We start from the raw sequence: 17,781 nt of genomic DNA on the forward strand, positions 1-17,781 counted from the left end.
CAGAATTTAGACATTTCTGTAATAAGTATATTCGAGAGGAGTGAAAACAGACCAAAACAAAGAGAAAACCCAGTTTCTTTGAAAAACAAGCACTACTCCAGGGAGAGGACTCACTGAACTGCCACAGAGCAGCAGCAAAGCTGTTTTCCTAACGCAAGAAGAACAGGGTCCATTTCCACTTGCCAAAGGCCAATTTCCATTTTAGCTGCTTCAAAGCTTGCGAGTCGGAACAATAAAACGTGCCAGTGAGAAGCAAACATCTCTTAAGAGCAAGAAATGGGGCCGGGGTTACTGAAACTTTCTCAAGTGCTGCTGAACACCCTGGGCCATAAACCACAGGCTGCCAGGAGCCTTAAACCGCTGTTCAAGTCCCCTTCCCGCTGCCCAGGGGAGTCGAGCCCAGTGGGAAATAAGATATTCAAACACTTGAGTGCTGCTTCATAGAGAAAAGACTCTCACAGCCAGTATCAACCCCTCAAATCTGCGTTGCCTCAATAGCACTCTGTGATTAACGGGAGGGAAGGGGCTGGAATTGGGGTGTTAAAGCAATAAATCTATTGATAAATCTCCGAGGGGCCTGAAAAACAAGTGCATTACTTGCTCTTTTTGGGCCAGCAGGGGAGTGGGTGAGAGAATAAACTGTTCTTTTGAGTCACATCTTCTATTTACTTTGGGGAGAACAAAGCAAAAAGCCAGAATTTGGGTAATTAAATTGAGTAATAGTGCAGATTTTGGCACCTTTTACGGAAGCCAGGGCAGTAGCATCCACTGACAATCCAGTCCTTCCACTGGTAACACATCCACATGGAAATGAAGAATCATGTAAACATCTTTCTGCCCAACTTACAGCAATAGCCTGGATTTCTCTATGTTATGCAAGTGCCCTTACTCCTCTGATGCCCAGAAAATGATTATTTACACAACAAGAATTGGAAAAACAGCCATACTGGGTCAGCCCAACAATCCTTTTAGGGCGCTACCCTATCACAGTAATGGCCAACACCAGATGTTTAGGGTAGCAGCAAGCGAAAAAACAAACAAACAAAAAATACGCAAACACACCGAGTGATTCTTCCCTGGAATCATCTCCCAGCTTCAAGCAATCGGGATCACAAAGAAAGACTAGGAAACCCTGTAGCAGAAAATGCCGTAGGGCCCAGTGGTGAATTCCTTACTGGAATGGGGCAGGAGATCCAGGCGCGCTGCCTCGGGACAAGCAAAGGATAAAAGGAAACTGCTCCGGCTTGGGGAGCGTCCACGGCAGCGCTGCAGGGTGCTGGGGAAGCGGCCGGGGGAGGAAGAGGTTGTCATCATCGTCGTCGTCATCATCGTCACTCTTGGAAGTCTCTTACACATTCCTCTCTCCTTATCCACACAGGCCAGCAGCTAAAATTAACCACTTCCACGTCCCTGTTTATTTGCATGGTGTCTTGCTCAAAGTGTTTGCAGGGCTGGCTCTGCGTTTGTGAACAGGCTCAGGGGAGCTGCTTTGGGTGGTTGGGTTGTGCTTCCAAAATGAAGGCCTCCCTTGAACAAACACAATCACTCCGATCTACTGGGAAGAAAACAAAACCCCACAACTCTGCATTTTGGCAAATAAATTCTCAAGTCATTTGAAATAATCCTCTAGATGCGACCACAACTGTTCCTTATTTTTTTTTTCCCCTGTCCATACTGTCCATTTATCAAAGACAAATCAAATTTAGAATAGTAATTCCAAATCCAACACAAACTATGCCCTTAACCTTTAAAATCAAACCCGCTCTCAATTCTCGTAATGTGCATTAAAATATCAGGCCTCTTCAATAACCACAAATTCTTTCCTGTTCTACACATTGAAGCATCTCAGGGCAAAGAGCACCGCCAGTGTCTGCTGCAAAGGCTGCACACAAATAGCAACAGTCTTTCCCAAGACGAAAGGATGCAAGAAGAAACTCAGTCACTTAAAAAGGAAGTAATCAAGTAATTCCTGTGAAGAATAAGAGCAAGAGCTGGGTCTGGTGCCTAATGGGACTGCCTTTTCCTGGCAAGTACTGCACTCTCCCAGGTACCATCGAGCACAAACTCATGGCCCTTCTGGTACCTCTTCACAGCCTGTCTCGTACTTGCTGCAATTGCTCCTCTGTAGCTCCAAAGACCAGAGATATCCACAGACGTTCGGTCTCTTTTCCTTATTTTTCTATCACAGCATGAACTATCTGCACTTCGACTTACTCTCTCCTCTTGCAGAAGATAGTTCAAACGTTGTCATCCTTATCCAAAATCTTTCTTTTCTTTCTTATCCCCTCTCTCTCTCCCTTCCCTCTTCTTCACCTCTCTCCATGTATTAGCTTCTTGTCCACTCCTGAAAACCTCTCCAGCTTTTGCCCAGTGCTCACCTGGCACATTCAGGAAGGGATGGACACAAACGGTGAAACAGAGCGCATGGGCAGAGCCTGGAGCAGGGCATCCTAGACTGGGAACACTCTTGCAGAAGAAGAAAAATAAACACTTAATTCTTGACTAATTAATTCAGTTAGAGCATACATGTGCAGAAATGTTCCAGAATATTATATTCCGTAATAGCTATGACAGTTTATTTATATAAATAAGCTCCCAGGCTTGAGACCTGTCTCCTTAAGGGACCTCGAAAGCACAGAGACGGGCATGCAATGAAAAGGATGGAGTTTACAGCAGCACCGTCTCTGCAAAGTCCCTTTCCACAAATGCATCATTCCTCCAGCATCTGGGTTTGCGGTTCCCGTGGGCTCGATGCCAAGGCAATCTGTGGAACAAGCGCTGCTCTGGCTGGCAGAAAAACGTGGCCAACTATTGTGCACACAATAGTGCGCACAGAAGGAGCTCCTGCCAACGGGGGGAACTCTGCATTTGTAAGAAAATTTGGGAGAGGATGGGAGAACGGGAAACTCTTATGCTGTATGCACAGGCACACCTGAACACAAGCACAATGACCTCCTATTAAAAAAACCTCTAAAACTCAGCATTATCAAAAACAACATCATACTGGTATCAGTTGTATCGGTGAAATTCAAACCACAGCTTCAGAGCGTGGAAAATGTCAGTCGCTACTATAAAATAAGTTCGTGTTTCTCGATACTAACCATTCCATTTCCACAGGCTTCTCTCCTTACACAAAGCTGGAAATGCAATATATACTTAACCAGGAGGGGTTTTTTATACAAGAATGCCATTTCACTATGAGAAGTGGATGGAGATCACTTACATCAACTATTTCTGAAAAACACATATCCACCTCCTACAGTCATCTCTTTTTTTTGCAGAGAAATTTAATCCGAATTTTCCTTCCTTTTCATAACTGCACTGCCAAAATTACAGCTATTGGCTTTTAAAGACAAATTGGGTGGATTTTAAATACAGCTCTCATGAGCTAAGCGACATTATTCTTTACAGTGGATCATTTTCTAAACAAAGGGTGTGTAAATAAAACTCCCTTACTGGTGATTTAATTCTTCTTTCATTGCCAGTTGTGCTAATTCCCAGTATCAGTATCCGGCTCCTCGCTCTCATTTGCTTCAACATCCCAACAAACATCCCTGTGTGCAACGGAGTAACATTTATTCCAGACAGCACCTTGGCACTTCTGAAGATGGTCCGAGCGAAGCTGCCCATCCCTCTATCCATACAGAAGGTCTCTGGCTCCTCGATCCACAGGGATCTTTCTCGGGAAGCAGTTTGGAGCCCTGCTGCTGGAGAGGCTCCTGCAGATTTCTCCATTCCTCTTTGCCTAGTATTCAATCCTTTCATGCACCACCAGAGCCAACAAGAAGCAATCTTTGCAGAACATAATGCCCTTTTATTCAGCATATGACAGGCTTTTTGGAGAGAGAATTTTTCGTTCCTTATTGGAATAATCAACAAACGAAATGAAACACTTTCCAGATACTCAAAAAACCCCTATCACGGATCTAATTTGGCTTTAGTGTCTTTTTAATCCGCCTGCTAGAGCCAGACAGATACCCCAGCTGCAGTCTCTGTAAAACAATGAAAATCCAAGTAATATAGCAAGTTTTTCCTATACATGAAGCAGTTTCTTTATCTTAATTAAGGTATTTGTGCAGTGTGTACCCATATCAACTGGGTGCCCTAAATTGTCTCTTCCCTCTCCATACAGTATTTCCTTGAAGTATATTGAATAATTCTAATAATTACTATCAATCAAATTACTATCAATCAAACCACTATCAAAATCTGATGAATGAACTAGGAAAATAAAAAAGCCTACAGCAACCTAGTACAATCAAACCTCAGTCCTACCGAGCCTCTGAAAACTTCTCAGCAGATAGGAGTAATAAAGAACATGTTTTCGGAGGCATATTCAGCATCCAGATGAAATGTGGGAAAGGGAACAAAAGGCAAAGCAGCCTCATGCTGGTCAGGGAACTTTCAGGATCTACCACCCGGCCACACCAAGGAGGCAGAGGGAGGCAGCCCCACACAAGGGATCCTGCAGGAAGCCAAACAACATCCTACGAGACACAGCAGCAGCTCTCACACACACACACACACACACACACACACACACACATTCCCATGGGAACACGGACTCAGCTGCTAAAATCACAACAAGCAGAGGTGAATCAATACAGCAGACAGCACCTCCACTCTGAAAGAAATACTATTAGCCTAAGATTTACATGAGACACATCTAGCTATGGCAGCGGAGGCACATCACGTTGCTACAGCCTGGTTTTCCTCACCAGGGAGTTGTTTCCTTCCTCAGTCACTCAGCTCTTTTGCACTGCTACCCTTTCAGTTTCATTTGCTGGTTCTCACGGGCCAGCACAGTGCCCAATTATAACATTCATTTTCTCCTGAAATACTGTAAAATTCTCTGTGCGTAGAGGCCGCGAGACGACCCCCTGTGGTTTTCACTCTATGTTCTCCACCATGGAATACACTACCTTGGAAATTCTCTGGGTCGTCTCTCAGTATTAACACTTCTTTTTTTCTTCCAGTGCAAAAATAACTGACAGCATAATTAGCAGCTAATGCAAATAGAAGATTAGTGCACTTAGTACAAACAAACATTTGATAGCAGTTGTATCCTCTTATTCGGGTTAGAAGAAAGAAATGGCACTAATTCCATCTTACTGGTGCTTGGTCATGCTGTAACTACCAGTAAACTGCTTGACTTCTCATTGCATAAATCCATAAAGACATTATTTTCCATTTGGGAACTGGCTGCATCCAAGTTTTCGCATGTTATCATTTGTTGTAGGTGCCCAAGTGCAGGTGTCTCAAAGCACCTTTATAATCTCAAAACAAAAATCTTAAATTCCACTGGAATTTCAAAAGATTCAACTATGGGGAATACTAACAGCTTAGGCACTCACATCTCTAAGATCAGCTTCTTAGAAGGGTATATGTGAATTTTAAATCATGCAACTATTAGTGTATGCAGCAGTAGATATAAAATATCCACTGCATCATATTTGATGCAAAAAATAAGAGCTTTCCCCATAGGTGACCTTTGCCAAACACCAAAGGAGCACTTAAGGAACACAGAATATGTATATAAAATGGAGCAAACAGTGCCTTCCTATACCACAGGAGCACTAGGGAGATGAATTCATACACAGTGTGACAACAGAACAGAGAAAACCACTAAGCCACTTCTGCCTTTAAAAATGCAGAACGCAGAGGAGAATGGACTGAGGAGGTCACAGCCCGTTGGTGTTTTCAGCTGCTTTCTCAAAAGAAATGGGGAAAGGGGCCTCGAGTTGAGGAGCTCCATCTCCACCTGCATGCAACAGAGCAGCCCGTGTCCCTGCACCACCAACACCATGTCTTCAGCCTGGCACACTGCAGGAACAGACTGGGAAGAGGGATGAGAAAAAGCACATTACGCTCAAAGGCAGCCTGCGAGCAGAGGAGTGAATGAAACCAGACAAAAAGCAGCTTACAAAAGATTTACTACTTCACTGCCTCCTTCCCGGTACTCCCTGCAGTAGAACTGGTGCTTCCACAGAGCCCAGGAGGAGGGAGGCTCCACTGCTGTTTTCCTGTTGTTGTGCAACACACTACGAGAGCTACAGCAACACACGAGAGCTACAGCTGTACAACAACCCACAGCTCTGTAAGACACACACGGGCAGCCTCGGGGCAGCGGCTCCTGCTCCTCGCGCCAAGGAAATTCCCCCTTTTATTCCCTCAGTCAAGAAGCAATCCTGTTTGATTGAAGGGGCTTAGATGATTAGTAAATGCATTTGTTTCGAAGTTGCTTTCTCTAAAATATGGATAATTTCTTGAAAACTGCATTTCCTAGGAAAGGCTTTTTTCACTGTCAAAGTATGTAAAAGATGAAGCACGAGAAAATAACCCCTGTGTTTCGGTACTTTTTCATTTTTCTATATCATTTCTAAATGCAGGGGAAAAAAAAAGCTTGCAGGAACACAGAAGTAATTTGTTCTGCTCTAATCACTTCAGCTGTTTTGATGCATCTACACACATACTTACCATAATGCCTAGACAGAATTATAGATTTCAGACCAGCACTACATTGATAATCTGATCTTTAATCAGGGAGAGCAGAGTGGCCTACAAACAGCAGGTGGTTCTAGAGGGCACATTGTTCCCAGGAAACAAGGAGGGGAGTTTCAGCCTTCCCCCTCCATTCCTGGGGCTTTTTTTGGTTTAGAGAGTCAAACGTTTCATGTTAATTTTTACAGCTGCCTATTAAAAGCTACACTTCAAAGAAACACATTTCACTGCACAAATCTGTTGCTTCCATAGTAAATATTTTTGGGAAACAGAGTTAATATATACAAAGCAGCCAATTTTTCAGATTCTGTCCAACACCTCCTCACTTGGGAACAAAGCCTCCCCCTCTGGATGAACTGGACTAAATGACACTGCCCAGGCTGCTTTCTGCAAAGCTGCATTACTTGGGAGAACAAAGCCACTCAATTCAGAGCTCTATCTCAGGCTCTCCATCGACAAATTCTCACCCATAAAGTAAGGCTGGCTTCTTTCCCCAAATAAAGTTGATTTTGATATATGTACAACAGTTACTAAAGTCCGCACAGGACTTAGTCCCCCTTTCCGAATGTTTCTCCCTCCCACTTAAACTGTAAATTGGGATGCAGCCAGAGGATCAGCTCTATTTTCCTCTGTGCTGCCTGTCTGCTCCCCGCTGATCCCTTTAGCCACCGGCCTTTACTCGTGGCATTTCCAACCTCTTTCCTGCACAAACACTGCCTCATTTTCCATTGCCTTGCAGTTCCTGCCGACTCACAGGCCCCACAACTTCCTTAGGCTTCTGACACATTTCCCTAGGCCCTTCTTAATGCTTCTCCCTGCTTGTCAAATCCCTCCTCTCACTTTCTCATGTACCAGCACAGCCCTTAAGCCTCTGGGTGACTCCGTGACTGCTCCCCATTTGGCTTTAACACCTACTTTTCATTTTTGGACTAATCCTCATATTACCCCCTCACACATCTCAAATATTTATTACTTTCCACATCCATTTACTTGCATTCTCCCCTTCTTTCGTTTCCTAGGCAAATTTACTGCCCTGCTTAATCCGTAGATCATCATGCAATCAGGAATCAAGTCCAGATTGAGGATCAAGAAGCTGGCAGTCACCTTAATAACAAGAAAATCTCACATCTGAGAGCAGAAACTATTGCATGTCTTATGCCTCTGTCCTCTCCAGAGGAGACAGACAGTATGACCAAGGAAAAAGGGAAAAAAAACAACCATTAGCTTGTAATAAAATCAGTAGTTACGAATATTAGACTTCAGTTTGTCCCATAGCTTGATCCACATTCTTCGGCTAGGTTAAGAAAAAAGGTAACAACAATCTCAGGTAAAATGCACTCAACTGGCTATTTTACCCTTACATAAAATCCAGGTATAACCACCCACTGCAGCTTCACCAGCTCGTTCTCAGCAACTCTGTTTTCATTAAGAAATTGGCAGCACCAAGAGTAAACAGACAGCCACAAAATTGTGCCTAGAAACTCAAAAGTACTAAAGAAAAGAAGAGAACCAAAGCACTACATAAAGGAAAATAACATTTAAGATGAGACATTACCTCAAGGTATTTTTTTTTTTAAATCTAAGAGATTTATACCAAAACAACCACTTTCACCATTGAAGAGCCCTCCAGTGGTCTGTCAACACCAACATTGGTCATTGCTGCTGCGTTCCAGCAAAAGGCAGAAAAAAGACCCTTCCTTCAGGCAGAAAAGCCCTTTCTTCACAAGTCCTCCCAGGGTGAAGTTTCTTCACACCCAGCTCCACTGCAGCTTCCCAAAGCCAAAAGGAAAGATCCTGGCTGTTCCTGCTATCAGAGAGCACTCATTCCCATTTTCTCACAACTCCACATTTCCTTGGCAAGATTTTGCCAGCTGAAAAGAGGGAGCTTTATCCATAGCACCTTCATGTTGTTTCTAGGAACCAGATTTTTCAAAAATACAGTTAGAAAAAAAAGTCACACATCTACTATTTCTTGAAGGTGTGTAGTTTACATTCCCACCTTGAACATGCAGTTCACACATTATATATTTATACATTATATACATCTGTGGTATACAAACACAATAAAGCTAAATAAAGTTAACTTTAAATTTTCACCTTCCTCATCTGAATCTAAAAATCCACTAAATGCCTCATCTCGGCCTTTCCAACAACGCAAAACAATTCAAGTTTTTCTAATTCTATTGATCCCTAACCTGACCTACATTAAACCAATATTGAATGTTTTGGTTTTTAATTACATGAACACAGGTAACAAAACCTGTAACTATGGGAAACAGCAGGCTACTTCAAGACCGGTTTCAGTCACTTGCAACTTTGTTGGCATGACTCAGGTGGAGGAAATTGTGTTTTCTTCAGTGAGAAGGTAAAATGTTTTATTTCTGAGAATGTTTTATATCACAGCTCATTCTTTAGCATGAATATATATATATACACACATTCAAAGCATAACCAAAACTGGAACAGGCTACACAACACTAAGTCATAGATCCTCCAGGATCTATGTTTGCTCTGTTAGTCTCTTAATGATTTTTGTTGCCACTACCTAAGCACTCAAAATACACCCATTACAATCACAGATTATTTAAACCATGTCATTTTCCATAACTCTACCAAGAATCAATTCTAAACTAACGCTAAATGATTTGTACTTTCTTCTTTCCATCAGAAGATACGTCGTCTCCAGATAGATTAATAAGGGCAGTATTCAACATCAGTCCCCTGGCAATTGATGCTTTAAGCTTCTAGACCTTGACTACAGCAGCAGTGCTTAAACACAGGCAGTCCTGCATTAAGTCTGGCTCTTTTCCACTACAAAATCTCCACAGGTCAGGCAATAAAAATCTTCTTGCATAGCAACGATATGCAATAGTTGCTGCAAATACACGGTTGCAATGTTTTCCAAACGTGTCTGTAAGCAGGAAGAGGAGCTGGTTCCTTTGCTCACTTGCTACTTGTGCAGGGATATCTGCAACCTAAAAGCATCTCTCAATTCAGCAGCTTGCTATTTCACTCTGCCTTTTTTCATGCTATAGTCATTCCTATTAGCTCTAATTGCTTCTCTTTTCATCCCAACTTTCTTATCTCTCTCTGCTCAAGTCCGATGTTGTCCTAGCCCTCAGCAGATTTATCAGGAGTATTCACTAATCAGCATCCTTGCTTTTTAGAGTGATGGGAAATAAGTCAATCAATCCCAACAGGGCTTTCAGGTCAGTCTGGTTTATAGCTCTGCTTACTCCTATTCCTGGGCCCACTATTCACTATCTTTTCTTCCTCACTTCAAGCTCAAAAACTGCAGCCAAGCACTCATTTAGATTTGGCAACCTTTACATTAAATATTAATACATTCTACCTGCCTATTATCCTCCCCTTTTCTCTTCACAACTCTCCTGTTGCTGAAACGTCTGTGTTTTCTTGATACCTGTTGCCACATCTAACTCAAGTTGGCTTTCACAAATTTGTCCTCATCTTCACTCAGGAAAAAAAAAAGGAGGCCAGGTGACCTTGCCTTTTCTTTCCCAGGATTTAATAGATCCCATTAATTTAAGATAAGCTTTTTTTTGGTCTTTCTCATTCACTTCAGTCCATTGCTGTTCCCCATAATTTTCCCCTTCTTCGGGACAGTGATAGCTCAACATTCTTCACACTCACAGGCATTAGCTCTGCTGACTCCACCACTTTACAGTCTAATGGCTTTTTCCTCTAAGTAAAACCTTATTTTAAAATTACTTTGTCTTGCTTCTACTTAATACACAAAGAATCAAGCCCAAACCATTCAAACTACAGTTCCCTTGTTTCTAGTCCTACTCATCACTGCCTTTAAACCAATGACTCCCAAGTTCCTGTGCCCTGCTCCTATGTGCTTCTTTCTGTTGAAATGAAAATCTTGGTCTGGCTTCACGGTGGCTGAAATCCAGGTCTTACTTTCCACCCCCAACACACACACACACACACACCCTCTCTTCCTGCATGCCTGGAGTGTCAGCAGCCACCAAACTTTGCCAGACAACAACCAACAGCTTCTCTTGAAACGAAATCTGTCACTCCTTCCACATGCTATCTCTAAAATACACCCTAACAAAGCTGTTTCTTTTTTATCCATGATCTCATTCTAATTTTAATTATTGCAACACTCTGGCCTTGTTAACCAGTATTACTCACTCACATCCATTCATGATACTACTGAGGAAATATTTGTCTTTTATGCAACACATCCCTCTGCATACTTGTAGCATCACTTTCTCTTATGCATCCAATCCAAGACAAGGGCTTGGATTCTAACGTGTATGAACAGGCCAAAACCATCATCTCTTGCTCACGCACAACTCCCGCTCCCTCAGATCACGGTCTTGCTCTAGACATCAATTTCCACTAGCTTATTTTTTGTTTCAAACCTTCATGTTTGCTTATCAACACTTAGAAGGATATTTTCTGTTGTTTACAGTAACTACAAATGTTCCTGTGCTATGATGATCACCAAGCATGGAAGGGGAAGGAGAGGAAGAGCAGAAGACAAGCCCACAACAGGAGAAAGAGCAGGAAGATATCACACAGATACTTCCTCCCCTCTTCCTTCTTCTGCTCAACTTTTCTCCCCACCACTTGGGGAAAGGCCCTTCCCCTGTAACAGTTTCCTGCAAGATAGAGCACTTGCCTGGAGTCATGGAGGGCTCCTACAACTGCAGAGGAGCTGAGCTCAGGGAAGCGCTAGGACCATGGACAGGGCTGTGCCGCTCTCCGGGGCCTGTCCTGGCAGGGGGCAAGGCTGGGAGCCCCCCAGAGTGGGGCAGAGACCCACAGCCGCCGCAGAGAGCTGGTGCTGACACTGCCGAGGGTCATCCCGCCGAGACCTGGAGCAAATGATGGGAGAGCTGAGCCAGATGGGGCTTTCCTGGAGCTTCTGGGGCCGGAGTTGTGTGTATGGGGGGGATGGGACCGGCAGGGAGGCAGGTTCCTACAGCACAGATCAGAGGCTGGTGTGCAGGAGCTGAGAATGCCTGTGTGTAGGTACACACCAGGTGCATACTAGAAATGAGAGGTGAGAGCTGATCTGTAATGTTTAAGATATGATAATGTATATAAACAAAACACACTTGGCTGTGGTTTGGCTGTTACCACACTGCACCAGCCACGTGCACCCAGCTTCCTCATGTTCCTCCACGTCCCTTCCTCTCGTTTGTTACCTGGACCAAAAGGGCTTCAGAGAAGGGCTTGTACTTTTGTCTCGGGACTGCAGGCACAGTAAGGGCCTCACCCTTACCTAGTACTGCTGGGTGCAGAGAACGACATGAGGCTGGGAGAAAGGAAGCAAATTTGGATTCACCTACTTCTTCACCTTCTTCTCATTAAGCATCAGCAAGAAGAACCCAAAATCAAGACCTGTTCATTCGAAATGCCACAGCACTTGACAAAGAAATCAAAAGATAAAAGCCAGAATTAGTGAAATACTTTGACTATATATTTTACACTTATCCTCCTACTGGAAATAAAAGCATTTGATATTAGGAAGAGAATGCATCTTTTGATGAACAAAGGCTGGCTGCACAAAAATCTAATTATATGACTTGAAATTGTTTTAACTAGCACATTGTCTGTAGCCTAAGTGTTCACGGTTTAAATTCTATACTTTAAAATCAGCATACAAGTTCATCTGAAGAACTACAATTTAGCTCCAACATTTCAGCAGCTTCCATTTGCTAAACCAGCAAGAAAAGTCACATGCTGCACTTTGAAATCCTAATCCCACTTGCGCCATGATGACTTTTCCAGACACCTCTTTGAATGCTGATCACAGAGAATCATGACTTCAGAAAGGAAACAGAAGTGGAGTAAGAAAAAAACATTTAAAAACACTGTATCCATGAAAGTGTATTTAGTAATAAGCGAAGAAAAGTGTGCAGATCTGTTCTAGAAAGGATATCTTAGTGTCCACAAAGATACATTTTATTAAAAGGAAATATACAAATAATAGTAGTTGGTTTTCTAAAATGCACTACTATATATGCCATTTCCTTCTATGACTCTCCATATAGAAAAAAAAAATACTTTCTTCATTGAGCTTTCTGGAAGACCTAACAAGGGAAAATATAAGGTTTGAAAACATGCAGCACATGCACACATCCAATTCCACATTTTCTGATTCTGCCCAGTTTATCCTCATTATCCTACCTTTTATCCTCATTAAGTTTGCAGAGCCAAAGTGAACCAGAGGGAATTAAAGGATCCTAATGTACAAAAAGGAACAGAATCCAACAAGCATCAATCCCATACGTGTTCCCAAACCTGCTGAGAGGAACAGAATCACAGAATGGCGATTGGTGAACACAGTTACCTTACATGCTGAGACCTTATTATCAATCCAAAGACCTATATAGTGCTATAAGTGACAAGGAAATGACTTGATACTTAAATGATCTGTTATATTCCCGAGAGGGGAAATTCCAGAAGAAATATTTTCAACCGTATAAAGACAGAAATATTGAGAAGCAGGAATCGTGGAAGAGGCACCATTGAGAAAATTTAACTACTGACCCCAAATCACAACCTATGGGTTCAACATTAATTTCTTAGATTTTACAGAAATTCCTGGCAAGTGGATTCTAAGTGAACCAAAGAGTTAGAACACATTTAAATCCACAGAACTGACAGTCTTTGCTTCCACCCTACTGCTTTTTTGGCCGATATTTGCTAGGTTAGTTTGTTATACATCTTTCCACCACATACTCACACTGCCTGCTTCCTCTAACATGCTCACCAGAGCAGCAAGTTCTTTATATATACTGTTTTTATATATATATATATATATATATAAATAAATATATATATATATATATATATATATAAAAAAAGAACTGTATATACTGTTCTTTTCTCAGCAACCTATTAAACATCTCACATTTTTTCTAATCCCTTCTCCTTATAGTGAAACCCGTGAATGCAGGAACACTTTGGCAGGTGGGGGGTTAGCTTTGAATCTTGAGTATTGACTGTTATTGAAGAAGTCTCCCAAGCCTGGCCTGTCTGCTGCTCTATTTGTATCGTCGCATTCACAGCAGCTGCCATCCCATCCCCTTCTTCAGCCAAAAGCACTGCACCATGACAAACAGGCAGAACAGAGACAAATATTGAAGACCTTTACAGGTTTCAACATCAGTTTTGACTGTAAAAGTTAACACATGCTGAAGAAAAATGTGGCACACTTGGATTCTGCTCATTAAATCATCATATAAAATAACAGCTTCCAAAAATCTTTAATGCTCGCAGCTATTAGGACCTTTTGTTGGCTTCATTAGAGTCCAGGGGTCATTTATTTAACCTAGAGCACTTTAAGACAGAAGAATACACTCTAACAGTAGTAGCAAAAACACATTTTTACCTTTATATAGCTTAGGAACAATCACTACATATTGTAAGATCATGCAACAATAAAAGGACCTTTAACAGAGATATCCAACTAAAAAACAGCACGTTTGTAAAACTAAATTACTGATTTCAAACAGCTCCTCCCCCAGTCATGTGACTGGGCTCTGCACTGTATCAATTAAAATTGTTTAATCTTAGTCACTATCACGCACACAAGGATTAAATAGTAACCTGTAGGGACTTGAGATGTAATATTTACTTATAATTTGATTCTAGTAAAAGCTAAAGAGCCCTGGCATTCTGCTATGCAACATGATAATCTGACGAGCCTACAGAAACTACACTAATTACTTCTCTTCTGAAATCATTTTCTGTTCCAGGAGTACACCTTTCCTAATCCCTTTTCCAAGGGCAAATTTCTCTTTCTCCGGGTGTTTGAATAGACACCAGTTCCCAAACTGCAATCCACACCTTCACAAACTGCCATAACAAACTGCCTGTAATTGCTCTATACAATCACGTGAAACAGCAAAACTCAAGTGCTTTCAACTGATGCTAAAAATCAATGATAGTCTGCGACTGACAGAGGCCAGTAAATCCAAATTCAGGAAACAACGATTTAAGGCAATTCCATTGCCTTCAGAGACACAACTGGTCAATTATACATACGTAATGGTCCAACATCTTATTGATTTATTCACTTAACAAGCCTTTTCCACTCCATCACGGAAAGCAAAGTCTCATTAACTAAACTTTCCAGAAGCTATTAGATACCTGCTAATTTACTAAGGCAGAATTACAAAACCAGTAGCCAGGAGTATTAAGTGTAACACACTTCCCATTAGGATCTGTAAAGAGAGCGCTCTGTTTGCACTAAGCTGAGCTCAAGTGGCACTAAATCCGGAGTCTTTGCACCGCCTCCTCCGGGCTCTGCTCCCAAGGGAGCACAGGGCTTGGGTGACTGGGGCTCCTTCACGTGCTCATGGGTACTGCAGGCCACTGCAGAACCAGTTTTCCTGGGAAAAATAGTTAAGAGATATCAACAAAGAAATACTATTAACAAAATTTTTTGTTCAATATAAGTATACAATATCCTGGATAATGAAAATTTGACTGTATTCAGCTAATAAACTCTCTTCTATGCCTACGTGTTGAAAATCAGTCCATATGCAAAGCCTATAGCTTACAAGATTTCAGACTTAACTATTTTGAAGAACACATTCCTAACTCTTACACCACCAGATATCCCAGTTTTTAGAACCATATGATGCACTGCAACTGAATAAATAGCACACACTGAAAACTGATGTTGCATAGTACCATGATATCAGAAGTGCAAAATAATAATAATACAATCTGTATTATGCATATGCTTTACTAAGTCTTAATTTACAACAAGCTGATAAATTTCCTGATAAATTCCTGACATGACTTAAACTGAGCACTGACTTCTCTATTACGTGATTTACAAAGAGTTTCTTAATCAAACGATCACATTTAACCCACACAACCAGGCAGGTCATGTTAAAGGACCCGAGTATTCCCAAACTGAAGTGGTGTAAGTCCGAAAGTAAAACTCCCAGTTCTGAAACCACAAAAATTTGTTGTTGTATTTGGTAACACCAGAAGAAAAGTGAGTTGTTATTTTAATAAACTCTTTAGGACAACAGCATAAACAGGCAGTGACTGCTCATGTTTTGCCAAAAGCGCTGGAAAGATCAATAATGTTAAGGACAACTATTGCCAGTAGAACCTCCCATCTGCTGCCTTGCAAAATTAACTTAGATCTGCAAGACACTAGGCACATTCATTAAGATCATTATCATAGAAGACAAATTTTCTATCTAAGCTAGTAGACAGTGTCTAATATCTAAAATATGCAGAGACACAAACTGAGATTTAACATACTGATCAAGCCGCATTAAAATTAAACAGCAGCATATCAGTTATGTGACATAAAAATCAAATACCAAGGAGACTGATTAAATAAGGAACCTGTTGTACTCTGACTTTTAAATGCATGTATTTCTCCTAGTGTGAAAAACGTTTTCAAGAACATAATTCCAATTTTGAACCCTAAAATTTAAATATATAAAACTGAAGACCTTTGCATGTTTTTTTCTGAGAAATGGCCTGGGATGCTTGAAATTGCATTGGTTTAGCCACATAGGTTTAGAAACAGAATCTTATGAGAAAGACCAAGTTTCATGAGACTTGTAAAAAAATAATAATTAAAAAAAATCTGGCAAAACTGCTTTTGACCCATGCCCAACTGCTTATATCAACTTTAATTTTGTGCCTATCAACTTCAGGTGGCTTTATCTTCCAGCGAGAATGATTCAGTGTTATAAATATTCTTCAGGAAAAGGTTACCTTTGATACAGAGCTGTTGATCTACAGACCATTAGGATAATAAGGTATAATTAAACCCAGGCATTTATGTGCAAGCTTGCATGGAAGAAAATTACCTCAGGAACAAAACAGCAATTCCTTCCGTGCAGATTATTTTGAACGCAGCCCCTTGGCTTTAGTGGTTTGGCGAACTGGCCAAACAGGAAAATCTTGCAGAGGGTGCTCCAACACCTTAACCTCGGCTTTGCTCGCTTAAGTATCATTAATAATCCATCGCTGGTGGCATTTCTTTTGCAGGGAGGGACGATGCCTAGTGACAGGATGCTCTTTTCTCGCCCGGGCGGCGCTGATAAATGCACTTAGCGCCGCACAGAGCGGCCAAGGGCGGATGTAACAGGTAGATGGGGCAAATTAATCTCCATCAGGGCAAGATTCCCCCTGGCACAAGTTTGCTCGGGGAGGCTGCGGGAGACTCCGGGATCCACAGGCGCTTTTCATTCGGGCGCGCGCAAGGAATGCGCTCCGGCTGCGTCCAGACCTGTCCCGCATTTCCGTGGGATTGGGAACGGGAGGACAAGGGGCGCTGACGCTCTGGGCTGCGCAAGGGCGCCCTGCGAGCGGCTCTAAGGGGGAAAAGGGCGAGGGGAAAACAGCGAGCTCCCTGCCGGGGACAAAAGCAGCGCGCACCAAGTCTGCGCCAGGCTGCAGGTTGTCTGAAGAAAAATAAAATGAACTGAAATAAAAATGAAGGGGAGGCGCAAACTCCAGCGTGGGGGGAGGGCGGCCCTGCCCTGCCCTGCCCGGGGGCTACGTGTTCCCAGCGCCCACAGAGGGGGCTCCTGGGGGGGGAGGAGGAGGAGGGTGTTTAAGTCTCGGTGTGCGGAGGGCAAGGGAGGCGAAGGCCACCTGAGCCGGGGACAAGCGCGCACCTGGGCGAGGAGGAGGAGGAGGAAGAGCCGCCGCAGCCCCAGGCGCGCGGGCTGAGGGCGCCGCAGGTGCCGCCGCCAGGGACGGGGCGGCCACGCGGGCGCCACGGCGGGAACCGGCCCCCCGGGGCTGCAGGGGCGCGCGGGGCCGCCGCGCTCCGGCCCTTCCCCCCGCCTTTCTTCTTCCCCTCCTCCTCCTCCTGCTGCTGCTCGCCGCGGCGGGCGAGCCCCGCTCCCTGCCGCGCGCCCCGTGCCCGTCCCCGCCGCGCTCACCTCCTCGATGGCCGCCACCGTGTTCCTGCACTGGGCCATGCGCGTGGTGAAGTTGGAGGCGGTGGGCGACTTGTAATCCTCATTGGTCTCGGACACGAATTCCCACACGGAGATCTGGTCCGGCATGGCGGGGCGGGCCGGGGGAGCGGCGGGCGGCTCCGGGGCAGGGGAGGGCCCGGGGGGGGGGCAGCGCTCCCCCCTCACATCGCTCGGCGGCGGCGGCAGCGCCCTCCTCGCAGCCCCGCCGTCTGGAGCGGCGTCCTCGTCCCTCCTCCTCCTCCTCCTCGGCACAAGGAAATTCCCCGCACCCACCCGCCCGCCCGCCTCCGCCCCGCGCTCGCGCAGCCCCGCGGCCGGGCACACGCCC

The 17,781-nt window shown here is 43.6% G+C and overlaps 1 protein-coding gene across 3 annotated transcripts in view; it reads right to left on the reverse strand.

Annotated features, from left to right (window-relative positions):
* ASAP2 (ArfGAP with SH3 domain, ankyrin repeat and PH domain 2) overlaps window positions 1-17,543 on the reverse strand; it is an 82,929-nt gene extending 65,386 nt beyond the window's left edge. For all 3 annotated transcript variants that reach the window (XM_026037043.1, XM_026037042.1, XM_026037040.1), the window contains exon 1: window positions 17,415-17,543. In XM_026037043.1, the coding sequence (XP_025892828.1) occupies window positions 17,415-17,540 (126 nt within the window). In that variant the 5' untranslated portion in view covers window positions 17,541-17,543. The remainder of the gene's footprint in view (window positions 1-17,414) is intronic.
* Window positions 17,544-17,781: the final 238 nt, after the last annotated feature.

Source organism: Nothoprocta perdicaria, unplaced genomic scaffold (genome assembly GCF_003342845.1).
Source record: "Nothoprocta perdicaria isolate Ctin4 unplaced genomic scaffold, notPer1 scaffold_19, whole genome shotgun sequence".
NCBI lineage: Eukaryota > Metazoa > Chordata > Aves > Tinamiformes > Tinamidae > Nothoprocta > Nothoprocta perdicaria.